Source organism: Periplaneta americana, chromosome 8 (genome assembly GCF_040183065.1).
Source record: "Periplaneta americana isolate PAMFEO1 chromosome 8, P.americana_PAMFEO1_priV1, whole genome shotgun sequence".
NCBI classification, from domain to species: Eukaryota; Metazoa; Arthropoda; class Insecta; order Blattodea; family Blattidae; genus Periplaneta; species Periplaneta americana.
This window is the reverse complement of record NC_091124.1, coordinates 62,733,064-62,760,090: the sequence shown is the minus strand read 5'-3', so window position 1 is coordinate 62,760,090 and position 27,027 is coordinate 62,733,064. Positions and strand designations below refer to the sequence as shown.

General features: G+C 36.1%; 1 protein-coding gene across 7 annotated transcripts in view; it reads right to left on the bottom strand.

Annotated features, from left to right (window-relative positions):
* The window catches only part of LOC138704760 (probable Rho GTPase-activating protein CG5521), a 126,087-nt gene that overhangs the window by 39,673 nt on the left and 59,387 nt on the right, over positions 1-27,027 (bottom strand). For 4 of the 7 annotated variants that reach the window (XM_069832965.1, XM_069832966.1, XM_069832967.1 and 1 more), the window contains 12 exons: positions 26,531-26,698; positions 23,703-23,750; positions 20,989-21,099; positions 18,706-18,882; positions 16,692-16,937; positions 16,467-16,616; positions 16,168-16,384; positions 14,432-14,628; positions 12,888-13,069; positions 8,786-8,960; positions 6,565-6,693; positions 1,238-1,393 (listed from right to left, as the gene is read on the bottom strand). In XM_069832965.1, coding sequence (XP_069689066.1) covers positions 1,238-1,393; positions 6,565-6,693; positions 8,786-8,960; positions 12,888-13,069; positions 14,432-14,628; positions 16,168-16,384; positions 16,467-16,616; positions 16,692-16,937; positions 18,706-18,882; positions 20,989-21,099; positions 23,703-23,750; positions 26,531-26,698 — 1,956 coding nt within the window. The remainder of the gene's footprint in view (positions 1-1,237; positions 1,394-6,564; positions 6,694-8,785; positions 8,961-12,887; positions 13,070-14,431; positions 14,629-16,167; positions 16,385-16,466; positions 16,617-16,691; positions 16,938-18,705; positions 18,883-20,988; positions 21,100-23,702; positions 23,751-26,530; positions 26,699-27,027) is intronic. The other 3 variants (XM_069832969.1, XM_069832968.1, XM_069832971.1) reach the window with 1 other exon arrangement.

Here is a 27,027-nt window from a genome sequence, read left to right as displayed (position 1 = left end):
AAGAAATCATTCAAGAACAACTTCTAATGTAAAATGCAAGTTTCATAACAAAGAGAATAACATTAAATCGAATATAAAAATACGTTAATCATATGTAATAAATATTGTGACTGTGAAAATGTAATGTTAAATGTAGAAAAACGTTAAGTGAAGGCCGCCTAAAAACAGGGTTCTACTGTAATTACTCTAAACGACATAACATAATTTTTTTTAATTACAATTTTCAATACAGTACTACATCAACTATAATTTATATAGCAAAATATATTACAGATGCCTCTTTTTATAAGTATACTTGACATGTCTTCACAGCTGCAAAATCTTTGATAGCATCTTTGAAGTTAAACTCTTTTACGAATGTAGCATTTGCTACAAAACTGCCAAGCTGTAGAGTCTTAAATCTGTAGAAGACATTCTTATCTAGTTCTTCACTCTTTTCGGGACACTAAACTTCTCACAAGATGCATCAGAGGTTATCATGCTCAGAAAGATTCTTACTGTTATAATGCTGGTGACTTCAAACGGAAAAATTCCCCACACTTTTGGAACTCACTGTATACTATGGCCATGTGAGTAATCTGCCACTGCATACCAATACTGTATCTGCATACTACAAATTCGTCCATAGAGCCAAAGGATTTTGAAGTAATGCACAAGTCACTTGACTAAAGCTGCAACTTTCAATTTTTTCTAAAAGTAAATATTTCGAACACACAGTCTCTGTTTGAAATGAAAAATAATACGAAGTTCTCAAAGTATTCTAAAAATGTTTCATGAAGTAATATACGAATGTATGCCCAACATGTCACATTATATGTATTTAGCATCAAGAATTTTACTGTTCATAATCTAATATGTATCCTCTGATTGAGCTTCTAGCTGATATGTACCTCTATTATCAGGCAGTACACCTCACTTGACGATATGTGTCAGAGAAAGAACATTTGTTTGTATGCATCTGAAGTCTGATTAGTGTAACATGTAGCTAATCGGCGATGTATGCAGTGGAGGGGGAAAGGAACTGGCCACCCTACCCCATTATCTCCTGGCCTAGTGTCATAAGTGGTGCTTTTTGGTATCACTTGTGAGGTTCAGACCTGTCTTTGGACAATTGACTAAAAACAACAATCTTATACATTTTATTGTGGTTGAACTGTATAAATAATTGCTGCAATTTACTGAACAGCTACTGAGCCAAATGGAAGTCTGCTTTGCTTTGTTCTGACTGCTTAATTACCTTCTGCAATAAGGATTCCTGACTTGAAGATGGCATTCTAGTCGCCACGTGAAATATAACCTCCAAGAATGATGTAGCATAGTATGGTGCTGTCTCTCCAGTGCTTTTATTGCGTTGCAAACCACCTAAGAATCCAGTATGCGATTCCAATTCGACCTTGAATAAGAAAATAAGGGCATTAGAACATAACATGATTTTAAGTATTATCGGTATGTTTATATTACAGTGAAACCTCTTTCCTTTAAATGCAAAGGTTGAGACTAGAAATTAAAATGTCCTTAGGGCATTAATTACATTACATTTACACATTCTTAATAGTCAACAAATTTAGCATTAGTTAACAATAACTTTTTGAAAACAAACATGATATTTTCACAAAATCATAATAGCATTTCTACAAGCTTACTTTTAATCGAAATATTGATATATACGAGGGGGATCCAGGAAATAACGACCGTTTTGTTGTAATAATTAAAAAATATATATTTATTTGAAAAAAAACAAAGTCTGTTACATAACTGAAGCTTCCTTTACTTCTCTACATAATCACCACCTACATTTAAACATTTGTCGTATCTGTTCACTAGCTTTAGAATTCTCGTGTTATACTCCTCTGCCGCCAGTTCATTAAGCCAGGTGTTGACTGTCTTCTTCAACTCTTCATCACTTCCAAAACGCGTACCACCCAGAAAGTCTTTCAGCTTAGTGAAAAGGTGAAAATCGCTAGGAGCAAGTTCTGGACTATAGGGTGGATGATCAAAGATTTCCCAACCGAATTGATCCAGCAATTCTCGAGTTGAAGCAGCAGTGTACGGGCGGTCGGGCATTGTCGTGAAGAAGCACATTTCCTCTCGAAAGCATTCCTCGCCTCTTGTTTTGGATGGCTCGCCGTAGTTTTCGTAAAGTCTCACAATAATGATTTGCATTGATCGTAGTGCCTTTTGGCATGAAATCCAGCAAAAGAACACCTTTGCGATCCCAAAAGACAGTAGCCATGACTTTTTGTGTTGAGAGAGTCTGTTTGAATTTTCTCGGTTTCTTGGGTGATGAGGGATGATGCCACTGACGTGATTGGTGCTTGGTCTCTGGGGTGTTGTGAGACACCCAGGTCTCATCACCAGTCACAATTTGACCAAGAAAGGCGTCTCCATCTGTGTGATATCGCATCAAGAATGTCAATGCAGAGGCCATTCTCTGAGTTTTGTGTTGGTCACTCAGTTGCCGTGGAACCAATCGTGCACAGATTTTGTGGTAGCCAAGATGTTGCGACACAATTTCACCAAGCAAAGAACGAGAAATGTCAGGAAAGGCAATATGCAATTCGTCGAGTGATGTGCGCCTATCTTGCAAGATTCTGTTGTTCACTTTAGTCTTCAGGTCTTCTGTGATGAGTGATGGGCGTCCGGGTCGAGTTTCATCGTGGACATTTGTTCGCCCATTGTTGAACATTTCGTACCATTTTCTCACATTTCTTTCATTCATTACAGTATCACCATACACTTCTTTCAATTGCCGGTAAATTTCTGCAGGTTTCAAATGTCGGGCATTCAAAAATCGAATCACACTCCTCACCTCACAGTCGGCGGGATTATCAATCACGTTGTTCATTTTGAAGTAACACAAAATGCACAATGGCGACTTGTTGCAACCAGTACTCACAACATTATGAGAACACATGTTAAGGAAGCCAGTTGACCTTCAAACAAGGAAGGGAAGTCAGCTGCGCGGTGGGTATGCGCGAACAGTCGTTATTTCCTGGATCCCCCTCATACTATCAATTACAATGTATACAATGGTGTGACGATACTTTGTGCGGAATTCAATCACAAACATTTGGAATAGGTTCGAATTTCTTTATAAGGGGTGTGTTCATAAATCCATTCAAATGTGGTTCTTAAAAGTGATGTTCCTTGTAAGCAGGAATTACTATTACATTGTTTATATGTAGTTCTGAAAGAACTTTCTTTATCAACAGCTATCATACAGATAAGCCTCCATTTCATGGAGTCAAAAACTCCTGTGGAACTTACAAATACGGTACACTACACTTCTCAACAACCAATTTATTACAAACTATGATGAAAATGAAAATATCAATTCCTATAATTTATATTTTGGCTGCAAAAGGGTATCTGTCGGATACAGGAGGGAAAGCCATTAATCCTTCCCATTGAAGGTTTTAAGGAACCAACCTGGACAAATACCCAATGTCCCATCCCTACCTTCCCGTGGTGCAGCTGTTAGTAAGCATAATTTTACAAGCTGAACTAAAGGGAGGGGCTCCTTATCAATTAGCACTGGTCAGCTTGATGAGTTAACGACTGAATTTGGTATAATTTTCCTCTATTCAATACCTAATTCCCTCTTTACCCTTTCCAGTCCTCTGACTGAACTCTTACTTTCTTCGACCCCGATGGCATTAGAGCATTCGAGGCCTAGGGGTTCATTTCCCTTTCCTTCCTCCTCTTTCTACTTTTCTGTTCCTAGTGCTGACCTGCTATGGCACTAAAATCGTCCTCCAGTGGCTTAAGGAGGGAAAGTTGGTGATCAACAAGATCTCCCAGCTAGGTCCAATGGACCTGTCGACCAACAGCAGGTGTGGTTCTCCAGACATTCTGGGGGTTATGTGTGAATGAAGTAGCCACCAAAACGTTAAAAAATGGTGTTCATTTAAATTGGCTACAACTTGCCATTTTCACTCCAATTATCTTTGAAAAATATTGGAGTGCAAGAGATCAAATGACTTTATTGTCAAACGCCTGGCATTAGAAAACAACAACAACAATTTATATTTCAAACATTTTACAAAATAATACACAATCTTTTGTATAACATGCAGTTTTTGTCGGAAGGTTTGAAAATGATATTAACTCCACTTGAAGCATTTTTTCAGAAGAACTAATTTCATGCCCGAAACATGATCTACCTATAATGTATCAAGATTCGGAAAGATGAGGATAAAAAAACACTCATAAGTTATCAATATCACTATGTCTACATTTAAACAAAGTCTCTCATTCTCAAGTGATCCAGTATTACTGTATTTACCTCTGGATCCAAGTGTTGGGGTTCAACTTGGCAGAAAGTGATTAATTTTTCAGGATAAAATAATAAAAAATTAAATTAGATCTCCTATGCCACATGAAATTTGTGGCCTATGAAACGACTTTAATGTTGAAAGCAATGGCCTTTGCAATATGCATCTAAAACTCATATTTTTAAGTTCGGATGGCTCTGTTGATTAAACCCTGTTTTAACTGCAAGTAAAAATTTCACAGTGGCTCGACTTAACTTTTTGGGGGCCGGACCCAGGATAGATCCTTGCATTTAGGCTTATACTGGGTCAGTGTGTGCTCTATATATGTGATGAATGTCCAAGTTCAGCAGGTGGCCTTAATGGTTTTCGTAAATCAAATGCCAACAGGTAGACCTGCCTGTCTCAGTCCTAACAGACCAGGTCCCATCCTCAGACATGTATTGATAAGCCCCAGGGTCCATAGTTCTAAGGTCTTCCTATATTCACTATCGGAAACTCCTACCCTCAAGACTTCACCCTACTTTTAACTACTGCAGAAGATAGATGAAATGAGAGGAAGGTGGAATGATAAGATCGAAATGGGAATATCTAGAGAAAAACTCTTTCTGCTTTGTCGATCACAAATTCCATCATGACATCACCAGAGACTGAACCTGATTGGATGCTAGCTCTTGGGCTACTGATGTGGCATTCTTGTATCTCTCAACTTCACTAGTCATCATCTCTGTCCATTCCTGTATCACTGGGCGAAATGATTTCTGCCTTATAGTTACTATTATCCATCTCAGAAACTAAATTCGACTCAACCAGTTAAGCAGAGTCCTAGGTCTTTTTTGACTATATTCGAAAACAGTGTCAGTCAGACAATTAATCAATCAACATAAATAAGTGAATAAATAAATACATACAAACATAAATACACTACTGTTTGTGAAAAGTGCAACTTCCAGAAAGAATGGCCCGAATCACTCCAAACTCGGGAGATGTGTAGAATAGTGTACCACCAATAATTGATTACATTTCCAGAGAGATGGTGTACACATTGGTCCAACAGTGACGTCTCTTGTGTCACCAGCAAGGTCAGTGTTATGCTTTGCTCAGTCAGTGCAGAGCTTCCAAACGAAGTGAAAACGTGAAAGCTGGTGCAGGTATGCCTCGTCGATGTGGAAGGGTGCAATATCCGAATGGGGCAGAATGGTTGGTCTCCAGGAAGCAGGTTTGTCATACCGTGACATTTCAGCTCATACAGGGCATGCAGCTATGACAGTGATGCATGTGCAACCAGTGGATAGAAGGTCATACGCAGAGATGAGCGGGTACTGGACCACGTAATGTGACCACAGCACGGGATGACAGCCATCTTCTCTGCATGGCCGTGATGGACTGTACAACTTCATCCATAGTGTTGAATCGACGTTTGAGTACTGTAACGGGGTGGACTTGTCTGCATCAAAATGGTTCGTCACTGTCTTTTGAGGGCTGGACTAGTGGCTCCATGCCATTGTGTCGGCTTCCATTGTCCAGAAACACAGTCACTGGCGTGCTGAGTGGCAAAATGTAGTGTTTTCGGACGAGTCCCGCTTCAACTTGTCATACAATGATGTCTCCATACGTGTTAGATGCTACCATGGTAAATGCAATCTGGGAGCGTGCATTGTTGAGCGCCATAGCGGACAAATGCCTAGTGTGATGGTTTGGATACATTATGCGATCTCGTCTCCTACATATTCAGAGCAATCTGAACAGCAACTGCTATATTAGGAAAGTTTTAAAGCCTGAGGTACTGCCCCTCCTTTAGACAACTCCACATACCATATTTCAGTAGGACAATGTCCGGCCATATGTGGCGAGGATTGTGCAAGCCATCTTCAAAGAACGACGGATATCACTGCTTCCCAAGCCTGCACGTTCGCCAGACATGTCGCCCATTGAACATGTCTGGGATATGGTTGGTCGGCAACTTGTTCATCATGTTCCTCCAGCACCCACTCTCGACACTTTGTTGACTTGCATACAAACTGCATGGAGGAGATGCCCCAGGAACATATCGAGGCCCTCTTTGATTCTATGCCACAACGCTTAGAAGCTCTGATTGCATCGCATGGAGGCTTAACACCATACAGAAATCTCATGATCACAGATCAGGTACAGTTCTGTAATTCTAATCATTTGTGTATTGTCATGTGCCTAATCTGTGGTATCAATTTCATTTCAGTCACATGTATCCTTCTTGGTGTTGCAATTTCCACAAACATTAGTGTACATTTCCTTGCTCACAAAGATGACTCACCTCCCATGCAAGTCCTGCTATAAATTCCTCGTAAGCCTGGCTTCCACAGGTATTGGACAAGATAGAATTCTTATCCTCTTGACCTTCAGCAACATACACAACAGCAATCTTGTGTGTTTCCCGACATCTCTGAAAATATCAAGATTGAGATAATATTAAGCCTAAGGGATTAGGACACTAAATTTTTTAATCTTTTATATTCACCCAACACCAACATGACGTTTTGTACATAATTAAGTGAGCTATAGTCATTTTCAGAATTATATTAATTTTTGGTTGGGGATGGTCATTTGGATTCTCTTTGACAGTTCTTTTTTACAAGTATTTAGTAACAGTGATATAACTTTTTTGTTTCCAATGCAAGAGATATAAATTTTTCACTGATCTTTTAAAACTGAGCATTCTACAATCTGACATAATAATTTTTTTCTGTTATATGTACTTACAGATATTTAAGTTTACAAAAGGCACAGTAATGCCATATTACAGCACTATTAACAATTAGTTACATCAACAAATGACAGTGAATCAAGTAATGTGCATGAGATAAAGGAGGAAAGATGTGTGAATGCATAACTAAACATATTTTCAACAAAAAATACAATTTCTCAAGAAAAGCTGTACATATCTCAGATGCTGAGACAGGTTTGGATTTGCTAGAGAAAGCCAAAGAGATGTAAGTCTGCTACAGACATTATACATATACCATGGAACTGGCTAAGTTATGCAAATGATATTATTAACTGTAGTTCCATTCTAAATTCATCAGTTTATTAATTTCGACCTTTGAAAAATTTAAATTACAGATTACCCTTGTGAATGATCTAATCTTCACTTAGCAAATGTTATACGAAATGAAAAACAATTACAACTGAAAAAGACAATTTTATTATGAATGAAATAATAGTGTATTCAACCTGTCAGATTAGCTGAGCACTTCAGTTGGCGAGACTTACAAGACATTCGTGATGGTGTAAGAGTCCGAAGCTCACCTCACCCTAGTCTCTTTTTCTTACTTCCTTTTTCCGCAGTCTCTCTCAAGGTAGCAGAACTCTAATAAACTTTAATTTTAAGTTATTATAAATTAAGAAATTTACTGACCATGATCTTAATAAAACACTGTTGAGATTCAACTCTGGTTCTCCTTAAAATGGAAAGAAATCTTAGAGTTGGAAAGAAAAGAAAGCCTTTCATATGTGTGTCATCACTTGAAAAGTAACAGCATTAAAATATTGAATGACAAGAGGCCAGTCTGATTTTTGTTAAAGAATTTTGCCTAACCGTATCGAAAAGGTTGTAAATAATATTTATGTACAACAGCCATAACAATTAATTATTTTTAAATACACATTCAATATACAGTGGTGCTTTCTTGTCTCACTCACGACATAGGCTAATCAAAATTATATCTGGGCTATTAAAAGCAAAGTCACTTTCGGACCTTCTCTACAGTTTCTTCCAGAAACTCCTTCGTCACAACATAAAGAAAATATTAACCTTCTTTAATGAATGCAGAAGAGAAACTACCTTTTCTGCATCTAACTGTAAAGGTACAGAACAATTTTGTCATATCCATAAATAGTAATAAGTTTTTACCTTCCCTCTCAGTTTATGGTAAAACAAAACCTGAGATTTCCCTCAATAACATTCTCCGTGGTTTTCACAAAAACAATAATTTTTTTAATGTAAGGTCATAAGCTTTTTAAGTGTATAATTACCATCATCTGAATTAAGATCAACTACGTTACACTTGAAACTAAAGTCTCACCCTGCAATACATTAAGCTACATTTCTATAATTTGAAGAGCAAGATGTACTGAAGTGGGGAGAGGATTATAAAATTGGACCCAGCATACAAGGCCTAGAAAGGCATCTGCAAATTGTATTGGGTTGTAAGAACGCTATCAGACTGAAGTCCATCAAGCCAGTCATATAATATATAAACAAAGAACACGACTGTTTTCTGTAAGAATATAAATGTTCTGTATTTGCTACAAGTATTGCATACACAATGGTATTTGTAGATATAACAATATCCTCAATAAGTTTAACAGGTGTATTATCTACTTTAAGAGAAGTGAACTTCAACAACCAATATAAAACCAGTTAACACAAAGTCAGAACAAAGCCCATTATTAGCTACTGGGATTAAAGATAAGTTTCTATGGCATGCAGAAGAAAGATAGCTAGTGAGGGTTAATGTTTTGTGAGATCTACATACTTGTGTATCAAGGTTTCGGAGTTCTCGTAGCAGTTTCTCGTTTTTGGAAAGTAAATGCAGCTGAGAACGACGTTCCCAGCCAGCCAGTCCCAGCTGTGAGAAGAGCAACCGACAATGTTGGAATGGTGACTGTGAAGGATGATGAGGAATTGTGGCCATGCAACCCGCCAGCATCCTGCAATCATACCAAAGATCAAGGATTCTGCTATGACTACAAACTCATTACGTATTTTAGATTCAGTTTTGGTCCTGAGCAAATCCTTACAGATTTGACACTGACATCTTTGTAAAATACAGATGTTCTGTGAAATCATGTATGAAGTTCACACTGAAACAATACACTAAAATATATACTTACTTACTTACTTACTGGCTTTTAAGGAACCCGGAGGTTCATTGCCGCCCTCACATAAGCCCGCCATTGGTCCCTATCCTGAGCAAGATTAATCCAGTCTCTACCATCATATCCCTCAAATCCATTTTAATATTATCTTCCCACCTACGTCTCGGCCTCCCTAAAGGTCTTTTTCCCTCTGGCCTCCCAACTAACACTCTGTATGCATTTCTGGATTCGCCCATACGTGCTACATGTCCTGCCCATCTTAAACGTCTGGATTTTATGTTCCTAATTATGTCAGGTGAAGTATACAATGCGTGCAGCTCTGCGTTGTGTAACTTTCTCCATTCTCCTTTAACTTCATCCCTCTTAGCCCCAAATATTTTCCTAAGAACCTTATTCTCAAACACCCTTAATCTCTGTTCCTCTCTCAAAGTGAGAGTCCAAGTTTCACAACCATACAGAACAACCGGTAATATAACTGTTTTATAAATTCTAACTTACACTAAAATATATATAAAAAATATTATACATCTTGATTACACAACTTTTAACACTATATCACTTCAGAAAACGTATTACTTGTCTTTCTTGTGTTACATTTTATATTACCTTGTTACCATGTTTCAGCCTGCTATTGGCCATCTTCAGAACTGGTTGTTGTTGGTCTTGGCGCCTTTTGTTTTGTTACCTGTGGGGATGTGTTTGTGTAGTGTAATGTGGAGTCAAAGAGTGTGTATGTGTTCTGAAACAAAACAAAAGGCGCCAAGACCAATAACAACCAGTTCTGAAGATGGCCAACAGCAGGCTGAAACATGGTAACAAGGTAATATAAAATTTAACACAAGAAATACATTTTCCGAAAAAAATATTATTAATAAAAAAAATGCCCCTTGCTGAACAAATATATAAAAAAAACTACTATCAGAAATCATAGCTACAATCTATGCAACATGACTCACAGCACATTCTTTTATTATGTTGTCATAAAATGCGTGGGTATATCTTCATTTAACTAAACCTGTAACACTTACGCTGCTTCTTGATGTATCAAAGAAATAGCTGATTTTTAATTATTATTTAAGCTCCAACAGCTCTCAAAATAAATAATTGTTGTTTCATTGTCCTTGGTGATCTAGTGACTGTTTGCTTCTGAACAAAAAAAAAAATATAAATTCAAACCTAGTCAAGAATAAGGACAGTAGATTTTGACCAAAAAAAAATCCAAAGTAAGTCTTCCTGCATTAGGAAAGTAAAGTGAGGGTGACATATAAAATAACTTTATGGCATTTGATCAATGGATGTCGTGAGCAAAATTCTAGTTTACGCATCTCTAAAGTCTGGCTTTGGGTATCATTACATTAGTCTTCTTGCTTCCTAATTATTATTAATTTACTCCAAAATTCTTAAACTGACCATTATATCATCTGCTTAGTTCCTACTTACAATTTAAGATGACACTATTAACTAAACCCTGGCAGTACCCACCAGTAAAAATGAAGTTAAACTGTTTCCTTACAGTCCTTGTGTCCAGGCGATACAGAGACTGATAAATGTACAATTATTTATCTCAACTGTGTGAAGTCATTTAACCTTTGCAGAGAAGACATAATCAATGAGAAACTAATAGGGCGAATATGATGAGTGTGAACATTGCAATGCTGATTTGGGATCACATTGCCTTGCAAGAGAAAGATGACAATTCCAAAAGCTCTTGCTGTTCACAATGAATTACTCGACAAAAACTAACACTGATACTCATAGGGGAAGCACGATCCAGTACCAGTTTTGTACTGGTAAAAAATATGATGTCTTTGTTTGTATCTTGTAAATTTTTTACATGGTGACAAGGAACAACATTTTGCACTTTACTGCTGGAACAGAAGATCAAAGGAAGTTATACATCCATAGTCAGAAGCGTTTTTCTTTTGTATTCATCTTTGAAAATGCACAGTAAATAATATCGATTTCGTGTTACCCTGACTTCATACATGATTTCCACTTGGAGCAGATATTTTTTTCTCAATTATAGGTTTAGAATTTGATACACATTGGTGAGTAATATTTCAATTTCTATACAAGCACCATAAACATGTCATGGGGTTCTACAGCAGAATTATGCTGTACATGTGTTGGTATGTTGCTGTGTTTGGGGGTGTCCCCACATTGTTGGTATCAACTCTTCTTCCTGAATGGCATCAAAGCACCATCACATGGTTTCAAACAATAATTACGCATGTTTGCTGATACCTTCCCTTAAGAAATTATATAGGGTGCGGCAGTGGAATATGAGTGGTTTTTATAGCCCTGTTGTGGGACACTCAGGACGAATTAAGAAAACACATATACTGGAAGTAATCTAGTACCATTATTAATTTCTGATTACTTTTTAAAAACTACATTCCGTAAGTAGGCTCCACGGCAACGAATACATTCCTGCAATCTGCTATGAAAGTTCTGCATAACTCGCCCCAACAAAACAGGTTCGATGGCACTAATTTCGTTCCTTATGTTTTGTTTCAGCTGGATGATGGTGCGAGGCTTGTTGCGATACACCCTACTTTTGAGATAAACCCATAGAAAGTAATCAGCGCACACTGCTCATGGTTCAATGAACTGTCTGCGAAACATGTTTCCAGGACGAATAACTTCACGATTTGGAGATACTGCCTGGCCACCAAGATCTCCTGACCTGACTGCAGCTGATTACTTCCTATGGCAACAAGCCTCACACTATCATCCAGCTGAAACAAAACATAAGGAACGAAATTAGTGCCATCGAACCTGTTTTGTTGGGGCGAGTTATGCAGAACTTTCATAGCAGATTGCGGGAATGTATTCATTGCCGTGGAGGCTACTTACGAAATGCAGTTTTTAAAAAAGTAATCAGACATTAATAAATTGCACTGTACTAGATTAATTCCAGTATATGTGTTTTCTTTTAATTCGTTCTGAGTGTCCCACAACAGAGCTGTAAAAACCGTCATATTCCACTGCCGCATCCTATACATAACTGATGACAATTTTCCCAATAAAAAATATAACTATTTGGCTGACTGGCTGACTTTTCGAGTACTAAACTCAGGATAGATCCAAGCACTTAGGCTCATAGTGGTTCACTGTGCGCCCTACACAGTATATGCAATGACAGTTTCAAGTGCAACAGGTAGCCTGGTTGACATTCATGAATCCAATGCTGAAAGACACCATCCTGTATCACCCCGACATAACCAGGTGCCATCCTCAGATGAGACCTGAGAAACACCAGAGCCCAGAGTCCCAAGCCCTTAGAATCAATACCAGGATCAAAAACCTGTACCATGACTTCACTTCAGCCTATTTTTAGTTGTTGCAGATGATAGATGAAATGATGGCATGTGTAAAGTTTTGGTGGAATGAAATATGGAAACGGATGTGCTCCAAGAAAATCCTCCTGCAACACCTGCTTTGTCCACTTTAAATGCCATCACAACCAGGTTGGGGATCAACCCTGGACTATCTGGATGGAAGACCAGATCACCTCGCATGGAGCCACAGACACGAAATAGGGCTTCATCATGGTAAGCACTATTTCACAATTCATTACTCAACATTTAGATATCACCTGACTTGTAAATTACTGCCACGACTTTGGTGAAGGTTTGGACTTAGCAGAGCACTACAGAATGACTGTGGCAAGTGACAGTTTTCCACAGGAATGTAGCACCAAGATTACCAAGGACAACAAACAAAAGCAATACATCTTGTGTCGACATGCATACTCACGTAATATCTGCAGTATGGCACTGCAAGTACTCTTGCTCTGCATTTCGTTGATTCAGAACGGTTGTGATAGTGTCCTCCTCTACTTCTCGTGACAGGGGTGGAGGTGGGTTTGCAGGAATATTGCGAGGTGTATCCAAACTCTCCAAACATTCTGGACTCGTGTGCCCCAGATACTGAAGCAGCTGCAGTCGTTCATGTAACATGTCAAGAAGAAATCAGAATAGAAAATAGGTATGCAAAATGTCTTCCACAGGTATCAAAAGAAAACTCTGTGCTAATTATTATCGAAAAATTTATAAATAATTTAGCCATTTGAGAAAGGAGAACCTGTGGCTCATCTCGCATCAGAATACGAGATCTCTACTATTGCTATCTTTCCACAGACAGCTATCACAGAGAGTTATCTTGGCCCTTAAAAACTCATCATTGACAACCAGACTTCAATAAGTGAATTTATGATCCACTAAAACAAAGACCAAGGAGGAAATTACTAAAATGCAAGTCTAATGCACTTAATTTGTGAATAGTACATTATGCAACGAGCCTATAATGGTAGTAATTAAGACGCGAGTATGTTTATGAAACGAGCACAAGCGAGTTTCATCATTTTGATATGAGCGTCTTAATTACCATTATAGTCAAGTTTCATACGACTTTTTATGCTCGACCATATTTCTAACTTGAAATTATTCATAAGTATTCATGTTATTCTTATCTGACTGAGGAGCGGAACTGACCTTGTGCAATACCTCGTAAATTGTGAGATGTGCACAGACGCGAAAGTATTGATTTTTTCCGAGAAACAAATATTGACATTGACCTTAATATAATCTAGAGAGTAAAATAAACATTAATCTTGATATAATCTTGACATTGAATATTATTTACAATTAACGCTAATTATTATAGTGTAACAGAATTGACTTTATTTCAAATATAGGTGATTTATTGTGCAATTGGTGAAATGGATTTGCAGGAATGTGCTTTGTGAAAGGCTGGAAGATGACGGTGAATTGATGTTAATTTGTGTGTTGTTTTTTCGACTGAGTTTAATACTGTATTTCAGATTTCAATTTTATTTTGGATCGATTCTTCAACATAACCTTCTGCGACAGTATTGGATTTCCAGCCTCCGTGGCATATCCGAGAATAATCGATACTTGTGCTTTCATATTGCTACAGTGGTATTTTCTGATTGGTGGAACACCTGAACTTTAATGAATAGGTGTACATTAATGAGGTCCATTAAAGGGCTGCTACCAGGTGTATAATTACTACATTTCGGAATGGTCGAGCATAAACTATTTTATAATACGGATTGCTCAATTTTTTCGATTAACTGTTCAGTCCACTCCCTTCATTATCACGGATAATAGAGGTTATATTGTATGTTAAAAGTAATTGCATATGTATTACATTCATAAAGTTTTTGAACTCATTTACAAGACTTCAATATCTGTCTTTGCTTATATATTTTGTCTCTACACCACACCTGGCCAAATGATAAAAAAATTCTGTTAATTGCACAACAAAAATCATCATACATCATCCAAGTTGTCCATGTCCTCAGCCCCATTGTCGCAAGTTGGCAGCATGTGAGGGGGACGATGACGCAGTGTGTGCTGTGGAGGACAGCTGTGAAGTTCTCCTCCTACAAAACTGGACGTAAGGAGCGCCTCCTCAAGTCTGGAAGGCACTGATAGTGGTCTGGGAATACCACAAGACTCGATTCTTTCGTCATCTGTAAATAATTATGTACTATGTTTCATCTTAAAAAGATATAGACATGGACACAGATTTATAATCAACCAGCTGCACTTGCAACTATCTACTATCATATTATATATTATATATAACATGTTGCTGTAGAGAAAACATGACAAGAATCAAGCTAGTAAAATATTTTCTCTATTTCATGCAGTTCTCAACACGACACTTAAGGTCCTCTCCCACTTAGCAAAACGAACCAAAACAAAATGTCTGCAGCCGCTCACATCTAGTGGAATCGAACCAAACCGATTCATGTAGCAGTTCAAAATGGATCTCATAATAGCTTTAGCACAGTTATATAAAGAGACGGAAAAAGAAGAAACAAATATTTAATACAAGAAAAGGTAATACTGGATTCCTGGAATTTTTCACCTAGATATACATATGGGGAATTTTTCACTTTATTTCGCTATATTATGAAAGATGAAACAAAATTCCATTCTTTTGCGCTTCTTTGGATTTTAATTTTTACCTGATATTTCCATTAATTTACTTATTTCACCTCACGCATTATCACAGGTATAATTATTACAGTAATACTTTTGTGTTTTGTCTTACAATAGCAGATAATTCAGTTTATATTAAACTGTAATTTTCTGTATACGTAGACTACTATTTCAGCAAAAACTTTCAATAAACAAATTACGCTACTAAAAATGGATATGGTTCATTTGCTTTTTCACAGAGACTTCACGAGAACATATGATCATACCCAAAACAAGAAGATTGATATCGTATTTACCTACGTAATGGATGCCTCCACATAATGGAAGCAACCTAATTTTTTGCGTTGAAATTTAAAAAAAAGAAAACATTCCCCGCATAATAGATACACAGAGGAATGTGAATCTGTGACAAATGATAGCAGTGATGCTGAACCAGACCACAGTCTACTATATACAGTCACGAAGCTTGAGTTTTGAGGGTGCTAGAAATAATAGACTGTGACGGTACTATTTTGCATTGCCTGTAATGACGCGATATTAGCGATCCTAGTGGTGAGCAACTATCTAATGTTTGCATATTTACTACGTATTGAGCTTCGCGACTGTATATACTAGACTGTGACCAGACAGTGAATAAGGTAAGGCTAGTGTTAATAATAACAATAAAGTGTCTTGTCTTATTGTCGCTGTATTGATTGTTGCAAGTTATCATCTGTTTATACAACTGCTGCAATGCAATCGATACATAAATAATCATGGTCCATATATTGTTATATATTCTATAGATTATTTCAGCATCCGAGCTGGCGCACCTTTAATGTCCCCCCCCCCCCCACTAAAACTTTTTCGTCACAAAAAGGACACACTTTAGTTTTTGGTTATAAAAATCGAGAAAAAAAAAAGTGCGTCTATTACACAAGTAAATGCGGTAATTATTTTGTGCTTTGACAATACGCTAGTCCTTACAAAGGTGGTGAACCACGCAAACGTGTTGTCCAGGAATTATACAGATTACATGTGATACTGGATTATGCCTGAACATCATAATGGCACTAGCTTCCCACCTGTTTCCTCATCCAAAAGTCTGTGCGAGCACATGGACTCCTCTGGGCTGCAATATAGGATGGAAGCATCCCACGATGCCTTGCCACTCAGGTCCCTCAGAATCACCCTAACCTGCGAGGGTGCAGTTCTCAAACCCGCTGTCACACCACCTCCTGGCACATCCAGTGCTGGCAGCTCCACCAATGACACCAACAGACTGTTGCTCAGCACAAATAGCTGCCAACAAAACAGTCACGTCATGAGAACTGTCACTCATATGTGAGTGAGGCACAACTGTACAGTTTAGTCAGCATCCCACCTGTATGTTGGGCGCAGAGAACACCTCAGCACTCAGCTCGTCTGTTGAGAGACCTGGCACATCATCATGCTCCACCACCATTGACGACAAGCGAGCAGCACCGATTCCCATGGGGAAGTGGCCCAGATGGTTCACTAGATGCATTACCACCTGCAGTAAATTCAAAATGTTACAGCACTACGCACATTTAACATCTGTACAAAACAAATAAGAGTCAGTACATACCATTCTGGCAGCCAGCTGGATGGACAAGCCACATGATGAATGATGATGGTGGTGGTGGTGGTGGGAAGGAGACCCACTTTCCTGGGTCATAGCTGATGAACGACGCCCAACAGGTGGTGTTGCTCCTTCCTTCAAGTCATCCAGTAAAATATTAGGATCAAAATCCTGCACCAAATCTGACTGGAATAAACCTCCAGTGGTACCATCATTTGCTCCACTCACACCACCAAGAAGCTGGTTCAGCACCTGCATGCAATTCAATAACATTACTCAAGATGTCACCCTTCCTTCTGTACACTTCTGTATGTGTAAGGCAGCTTAAATCCAGAAGGAACACTCAAGATCATTTCACGTCCTTATAGACCACATTAATCAGTGTTATCAATTCTTCTTCTTCTTCTTCTTCTTCTTCTTCTTCTTCTTAACCACTATCACCAATAATAGAATTCAAAAGTGTTATTCAGGGGAGCATAGAGGGCAACTGCCCCTCTCAGAGTTTTGCCCTCTCCCCCAAGTTTAATATTTAAAAAATAATAATTGAGTAGAACTACAAAAGAAGAAAATGTGAGAACTGTATATTTAACATCATCATCATCATCATCATCATCATCATCCTGTCAAGTACTAGTCCCAAAAGAACTGTTACGGCCTGAAAAAGTGATTTTCTTGCCATCTTTTCATGGGTCAACCAAGTGACCGTTTCCCATTTGGATGATACTTCATTGCAAGTAAAAATACAATTTATTTTGTTGTTAATTGAAATTAAAATTTCTTTATTAATAAATTTATGTGAGTTCATTTGTTTGCACCTATGTTATATGAACAGCAAGTGCATGCGAATTACATATGGTATAAGTAGGATAAGAAGTCAAAGCTAGGCCTATGTGTGGAAACAGAAAATGTACTGTAAAATGGGGTAAAGTTAATCATAAAAAAAACATCGACATTAGCCTATTTGTGATTTAAGATAATAAAAGATGCTTAAGAAATGGAGAAAAAATAATGGACTTTCAAAATTTGTTCAGTGCAACAGATATAATGGTTTAAACATTTTTCATGGCCAAGTCTACTCCACTTCACAGTATGGAAAATAGTTCATTTCACTGGAAATAGGGAGGGAGTACACAATGTGATATACCCTATAAGATCTTCCCTAAAAATCATTCCGCTCTCCCCAAGCAAAAACTGAAATGGCGCCCCTAATACTTGCTGTCCATTTGGGGATTGTGCACAAATATTGTATCTTCTCAAGTAGTTTGTCACTCTCATCACTTGGTCACCATGGTGAAAGAAATTTCTTGAAGCAACACAGAACAAATACAGTAGAAGAATCACATACCAAGACTGGGGACAGCATTGGCAGAGGGATTCAGTGTGTAAGAGTCCACCCAAAGTTAACCGTGCCCACTCTACTCCCTTCACACTCGAACTCTTCAAACAAAATTCATTCGTTACATCATTTTTATATGTAGCCCACAATTTTCGCCTCAAATTTTTATGAATTTCAAAGTGGACCACATCTTAACAACGAAAGTCTACTGTATTCTCACATTCACATTTTCACAGCAAACCTAATTTCGAGCAAAACTGATTTAGAACATATAAATTACATTTCGTATCTCCTGGAGTTTAAAATATAACTGTATAAGTATAAAAACCGCATAAAATAAAAATGTATAACCAAAATAAATTAACATGGAAAGTATAGGAACTTTGCTACGATTTAAAAAAAATATGAAAAAAAAAAAAACGTGTTAAGTGCAAAACACATTAAAGAAGTTTTACTGTATTATGCCTTCCCCATGATTAGAATTTGCAATCTGTATTAAAATGAATATTTTTCTTAAGACAGTCTGAAACTAATGAGGCTAGTATTTTAATGAGAAAACACAATTCAATTTCCTCTAGGAATATATCATTACATATATACATTTAGTCAAGTTTATGACATTGCCCATGGCTTAAAATTCTTGCTCATTCACTGGGTATTGAACTAATGTACTGAGAGACGTACCTTGAACACTGTGAGGAGAAGACAGGATCCATTATGTGATGCCAGTAAACAATTTGCAGGAATTCTCATGCACCATTCTCCAAGACAAAACATGAGTGATGTCAGCAGATGTTTATCTTGCTCTGAAGTTGCAACATTGCTCAGTGGCATCAAATGAGATATGGTTAATGCCAGTACCTGAAACAGTGAATATAGACCACATTTCTAGGTGAACAGTCACCATCCTGTTGGTTTTCAATCTGAAACTTAAAAAAAATTCGAATTATATAACATCCTACAGTCTACAGTTAACATTGCAAAAAGCAGTAACTGTCAGTATTTTCAATACTGTCAAAATTTAACTTAATTTTCCTGTCCTCCATTGATAAAAAGAAAAGATAAAGATACACTCCTTGCATGCCATGACCTGGGTACTAGAATGGAATGGTCTCACCACTACGCACTGTCTTTCAGTCCATAGACAGTTGTACACTGGGCTGCAAAAGAAATGCTGAGTTCAAGTCACTATCGATTTGAAATATTATGTTACGAGGACTTTGCTGTATGTATCAAATAATTATACAAACACATCTGAACTGCCCTGAATTTTCTGAAGAGTTTTTATTTCATGCAAAGGAGAAATGTGTAGTTAAATGTTTCAATTAGATTCAATTTTCAGCTCTGTATCTGTATTTATAATAACATTTTATATTTACAATAAAATTGATACTTTTTTTTGTTAATACAATATGAAATGTAACTGACCATATATATCGATTGTATCAATGACAGGATTCATGGATAATAAGGAAGAGTGTGGAATACCATATAAACTGCAGTTTCACTATTTTCGTGTAGTATTCTTATTAATGTTGTAAAATAAAAGTATATGAATAATTTGAAATCAATTCATATTAAATAATAAAGTGAACATGTTATAAAAGTCGTATTTACATGTTTTTAAAAACTAATCTCAGAAAAATAGCTTTCCACCGCGCCATATCGAGGGTTCAGAATGACAAGGTTCTATATAGTTTTAGTAAATTTTGCAGGAGAGGATTTTAAAAGATTAGTTGTCAATAAAATCAATGCAGATAAGAACCTTTTCAAACTAACCTTACCACGAACAATAATTGAGGTATCACATACAATTTATATGGTAGATAGCTGTGAAGTAGCAGAATTCAATGCAACAAAAATCTCAATTTTGCTAAAAATGTCAGATAGAACCTTGTCATTCTGAGCCCGCGATATTTGCTAGAGTCCTTGGAAAATATATAATTTCGTATCGGCATTTCTTCTGTAGCCCAGTGTACTACAAATTGAACAACAAGCCAGTACTCAACTGACATATTATCATTATTACAAAATGTCACAAATTACAGTAATGAATCAAATACAAAATTTTACAAAATGTCACAAATTACAGTAATGAATCAAATACAAAATTTCTACAATGAGTTGAGATGTATCACAAAATGCATATTCAATTTCTTAACACAGATTGATGTAAAATTAGTTCTTAAATGATTGAAATTCAGGAAATATATTACACAGTATAAAGTACAGTATAAATGGCATTAACATAATTAGTGCACTATCAATTAAAACGTACAATCATCTCAACTTTAAGAAACTCGATTATATGCAAGAGAGGAGTATAGTTCTCACTTGAGTGAAATTCATGTGCTGGAAGAAGAATCACTATTGCTACTAAACAGCAAAGGACCATGACTATGACTGACCAGCCAGCTGCTAGCCTCACGTCCACATGCCGAAGCAGAGGTGGACGATCAGTCAACCAGAATGGAGGTATTGTGTGGTTAGCATGATGATCGCCCCCAGCTGTTTTAGCTGGCTTCTGTAACTGGATTTCGCTACCTAGCGTAGCTCCCCAAGTGCATCACGATGCTGAGTGGACACCGGTCCCACACACTGGCCGAAATTTCATGAGAAAATTTCTTCCCCCAGGAGGACTCAAACCAGTGTACATTCTGTAACGCGAGTCTCCTAGGCTAGATGTCTTGGACCACAACGCGGGACAAGACATCAATAATATTTAATTTTATAAAACTTACTAGTTAAATTGGCTTCATAAAGGAGTGCTGCATTAACTTGTGACAGAGTTAATATATTCTCAGCTAACAAAATTTTAATTCAGAACAAGAAACATGCACAGTTCTCACAGAACCTATGAAGTTTAAGAATAAATTTATTAATATTATAATTTAATGTATGTATGTTTGTACTTAGATTGAGGATGAAAGAGAGATCAAAGATTTGACTTCATAAGAAATTTCTTACCTCAATGATCCTTGGTGGTATGTCGGGATAATTTTCAAGGAGCTTATCAGCATGGTCACATAAAAGAAGCAGGATGTCCGATGCCACTTGACCAACAGTCTTGTTATTAAACTGTAATATATTTATTTTATTTATTTATTTATTTATTTATTCTGGTGTAGTTAAGGCCATCAGGCCTTCTCTTCCACAACACCAGGAATACAAATACAATAACAGAAATAAAAAGGAAAAAAAAAACACTATAAACGAAGTAAAGTTACACAAAAATATACACAGGTTGCAGTCACACAAACTTTAAATGAGTGATTAAGTATAATTAATTGTATCCTAATTAACTAACATAAACAAGAAACTTGCGATTTTAATCTGGAGTAAAAAAAAACACAAATCGACACTTCCAGCAATATCTAAAAAGCATTAAACAAGACAAAATGCATTAAACAAGACACTAGAAAAGTTACACATTTTCTTTACCAAGTTATCTAATATTTTTTACATGTTAGTCCTTTTAAAAGTAATTTCACCAACTATTCTATTCTGTTTACACTTTTTATATCAATATTATTATTATTATTATTATTATTATTATTATTATTATTATTATTATTATTATTATTATTATTATACTTTGAGATCCTGAATAAAAAAGCATTACTTCCACTTTTAAGACTTATTTATAATCAAATGGCAACACAAGAAGAAAACAAAGGTTTGATATATTTAGTGATACACTTAAAATTTAAGGTCATAACAGTGGTTTTCAGCTTTCTGTAGACCAAAGGCCAAGTCAACTAGATGCAGATGGATTGCATAAATTCTTTATAAGGTGTTCCAAGTGTACATAAAGTAATTTTAATACAAAAATAATAATAAAAAAAACTTTGCAAATTAATCCAAATAACACAGGTGTCCAGATACAATCAATAAAAACAGTTTATTTTTGATTCTCTATTAATCCTTCCAATTATCATCTTATTGTTCCAAACATATTATGTTGATATTTCTTCGGCTTTATGCATATATCCAAATTGGCATCCTTTACAGCAGTATCTATAGGTTATACGTAAATGTTGATGTTGCATGTTAATATTTGTTTATAAGCAGTCAGCATTTTTGGGAGTGTTACTTCATCTACCGACTGTGTCAGAACTGCTGGCTGTAGGAGAGGAATGAATTAATCTCAGTGTATAACTGCAGTCTTATGTTCATAAACCGCTACATGTAAAGTATGATCAATTGCTCATGGCCATTTGCTTGGCCTGTAGAGTGAGCATATTAATAGCTACAAAGAAAAGAGATTTCAATTCAACACTATTACAACAGAATATCTTACGCTTTGATGTATAGTCCACACTTACAAATGTACGATAGAAAACATTTCAGCAAGCCTATAGACAATACAGAGAAAAGAAATTTCGATCACCAGATAAAGAACATAAATCAGACAGAAAGATTATTGCCACCAGTCAATGTAACACACAGTGCTGCAAACTACAGAAAGCTCCTGCATGTAGTAGAACTTTACAATACTAGAAATTACAGTGCTATTAAATTAACCTGAGTATTATGACAGCAAGCAGTCGCCACAGTAGTGTTACCACACAACCTATATGAAATCAATTGTATCACGCGGGTGTCATTGATACCCAGAATGCAGTAACAACAATGTTAAACTAATAATATATGCGGTGGCTGAATGGTCAGACCTTCAGACTGTCACACAGACGGCCCGGGTTTGATTACCGGTCAGGTCTGGGATTTTTTTCATTGGAAAAATCCATAGTGACACTTGTGGCGGACAAGGTCGCAGTTGGGGTTTTTCCTGGGGTTCTCCCGTTTTTCCCCAAATTAGGCATTTACATCATTCCGTCACCATTTCTCCATTTCATTATCATTCCGTTGCGTTCCCCGAACGCCAGCAGGCGACGCATGGACGGGGTTGGCCTAGGGACGAGTTGGGTTGCCTGCTCAAAACCTGGACCAGAGAACCTTACTGTAGTCGGCCGGTGTGGGTTTGGGATTGCGTCACCAGAGGGCTAGCGCAATAGATCTGAACAAAGTCACAGTGCTGGGCCATAGTGCCCCCCTCCATTAAATTCAATTCAATTCAAACTAATAATATCATCTGATTATAATTTACCTGTCATTTCCATACATTACTAAAAGTCTCTGCTGACTCAAGATGTTTGGCAACACGGAAACAGATGACTTGCGAAATGATGGAGGTATTTAAAGTCTACTGTAACTGCTGGTTAATTTTAGGGTTTCAGATGTTATAATAGTCAATTTAAATAAACCCAATGTAGAACAAAAGTTACCTTTTTCAGAAATTAAATATAATTTCACACTGTTGTTGTTAAACATAATATAATGATGAAACAATGCTACAAAATCAGGCCATAATCACCTAGTTTTACTAATCTATCTCAATTAAGTCACATATTGAAGCTATAATCAGCAAGATGATTTCTTACAGCATTACTGACTTAGCAAGATCTGTTCTTTTCTATTCACAAATTTTCACCAACTACAAGATGATGATAACAGCATTATTTAAATATTAAAATAATCTTAGCAACTTTTTCACCACTGAAAAATAACCATTACCACTGAAAATGGACTCACTACAAACATGAGGACAACATACATTCATTTTCACCGACATGTAAAGCAATGCCACAAAAGCAAAAAACACAGATTAAAAAAAATACTACCTTACTATCATGTGGTTGGTATGCGTGGCCAGGCAGAGAATAACTTTGCTGGATCAGAAATAAAAAATGAGATCCAATAACAAATTAAAATAAAACTGCAACAATGAGGATGATATTAAGAAACAACTCGAAAAATATACAGCAGATGATGTGACGAATTTTGAAGTAATGCAGCAATGGAAGAAATTATGAATGGAGAAAGCCAGATGGCTATTATTAGGAGTGCTGGTGTAATCTCAGAAGGAATAATTATATTTCGTGCAGTTCTACTGTTTATGCAGTAAATGTCTTCTTAAAAGAAAGAATTATAAAGCAATATATCTGAAATATTCTTTATTTTTTACCCAAAGAGATACGAAACAAATTGCAATAAAATTAAACTTTTTGAATCAATTGTTGCCTAAAATACTTTAGAATGGTATTTAATGCACATAGTTGCACAAGTAAGTCGCAATCTGCCAAAACTTTAATAATAATAAATAATATTCTTTGTTCAGTAATAATATAATGATTCAAACATCATAACTAAACTTTTCACTACACGTGAAAAGGATATAATTAATGTCTTTGGAAGAGGATGAAAGAAAATATACAATTCATTTTGGAATACATTTATAAATAAATTTATCCTCTTGAAAAGATTATGCAAAATAAATCAGATTTAAAACTACTTATTTTCTCTGAAAAGATAATTTGTTGTTAAAAGGATACTGCACTACAAAATAAAGATATAAACATATTGATAAAATTGTCACTCAATTTAATTTTTAATACCTATCCATTAAGTGACTAACAAAAGAAGATACATGGAAAATTTCTGCTTCTGTGTAGAGAATGTCCAAATGTTTTCAAGTAAATTTCTGTTTCACTTTCATAAAAACGCTTTTTAATCCTTAAAGTGTCAATCATCGTGATTTTATAATTTTGCTAATGCTAACTAATTATGTTAAGGGTGATGTTTCCTGGGGGGGGGGGGGGGGAACTATGAACATTGGTTCTCGTTGTATAACCCATTTTATCAATTAATGCATTTTTGTGTAAATTTACTTGATATTTTGTACATAATAGGGGGATCGGCACTAAAAGGGTTAATATAAAATGAAGGATTTACAATGATGAAATATCACATTTTTATAAATCTGAAATCATACAATTAAAACTTATACTGTTTTGTTTCTTAATAAGATCCTAATATTTGCAAATTAAAAAACTGTATATTAAGCAATTTATACAATAGATGCAATTTTACAAAAATCTTATGAACATGCCAGTAAAAAAATTAGAGAGGATAAATTAAAAGAAATGTATAGCACAAAACCAAACTCATACAATCCCGAAATGAATCTTTTCATTGCTACTAGTCAAGGAGAAAGGAGAAAGAAGTAGCAATGCAACCATTCACTGAATCAAAATGTTTGGGCTCTACGTGTAAGTAAACATTCAAAAGACCTTGCCTTCCAAATTCTAAAACGATGCACATTTTTATTTTTTTCTCCAATTCAGAATTTGAAGAATTGTTGTGTATTTGAGTTAAAATTGGTCTTTTAAATATGTAACTCTCTTTTGCCCCCACCCTCACTCAATTGAATGATGCACAGTAGGGCGTATCGAAAAAAAAAAATTCCGAAATTCACAATGTAAGGGTATACAAAAGTTCAATGCTGATATGTCTAGGTACCCAGTGAAATTGGTTTGATTTTTATCGATCAGATAGTTTCTGTAGAATCTAGAATATCTCTTCTGTTCTGAAATAATATTCAGATAATGTTTTGCAAAACCTGAATCCTTAAGTATCGATCAAATTGGCAATAAATGGTAGCAATTCAATTAAATTTGACAGTGGGCAACATGATCTTGCAATTAAAGTGACTACAATAAAATCTGAAATATAATAAAAAAATAAATAAAGCTTTCAGACAATAAATATCTATGTAGAGACAAGCATGCCAGAGATAGCAAGTGTCTACCATGAAAAAAAGCAGTAGCATTTTTAAACTGGAAACTGGATGTATCAAAGAACAAGGAGCAAACATAATTTGTTCAGATTAAGAACACTTGCTCTAATCCAGTGATTTATTTAAGAAAAAAAAAAAAAAAAGAGTGAAGGATTCTAGCAGAAGAATATAGTAAATCAAGCTCCAGCCATTTGTGAACTACAATAGATTTTGTGCCAAAAGTAGGCCTAATTACAATATAAAGCTTTCCATTACCTATCTGCAAGGGTACGTTTTATATATTTCTGTGACATGTCACTATATTCAGTGTCAGAATCGCACAAAAATTCTCGTATGTTTTATTTGAACATAAGCTCAATTGTGACTTACTGTCATTTCATGTTAAAAATCGTCCAACATTAACTGTTTATTTTTAATTATGTATCCTTTGCTTATATTAGCCAGTTTTTGCTAAAAACATTTATCAATTTCAAGATTCAAGATATGCAGTCTTTCGTTTCTCGTCACTTTTAAGAACTACTTCACCAAACGGCAACAGGACATATAAAAGTCTTAACAATAGTTGCATTGCTCACATTGAGGTAATAGATATGGAACACGTCTAGGATGGGTTGTATTCACATGTGGTAGGTGGAAATTATGGTATTCACAGAATAGGTAAATCATGCAATCTCAAGTTAATAGAGATTTTCTTAAACAAATTAAACATAAACCCTGTAATGCCTAGAAGCAAGTGATATCTTATAAACTGCCTATAGCTTGACATAAAAATATTATTTACAGACAAGTAAAAAGTTTCATATGAGCTAATGTTAAAGTATCAATGTAAATCTCACACATAAACACATACATCATCTACATTACAATACTTACTCTAAGGGCCAGTAGCAGAACATTCATAGCTTCCTTGATCTTTTGATGGAATGTCTCATGGGTGAGCTCCTGATATAAATAAATGCCGAGGCTTGACAGTGCAATACAACGCGCCAATCCAGCAGGTTCCCGTTTACCACACCTCAGCAATATGCTCAGGATATGATCCTGCAACACGGACACAAGAAATGTAAAACATTCTTTCAAATTCACTTAACAAGTCTAGACGAGAGCTTAGCTTAAAGCCCAACAAAAGCTCAGTAAATTTTATTATTCCAGGAGTGATGTACAATTCTAATTTCATGTAATTAGACTGCAAGCAATGCAACTTAGATTACTAATCAAGGAAAGGGGAGGGAGCAGGTGAGTCCAAAAGAATGACTTGGATGAAAAAGGCTTTATTACGAGGTGATATAACTAAAGGGCAGTTAATAGGGATATCTTATGCGAAGTTTTATCGCTAGATGGCAGGAGCGTTCCATGCGACGCAACATGTT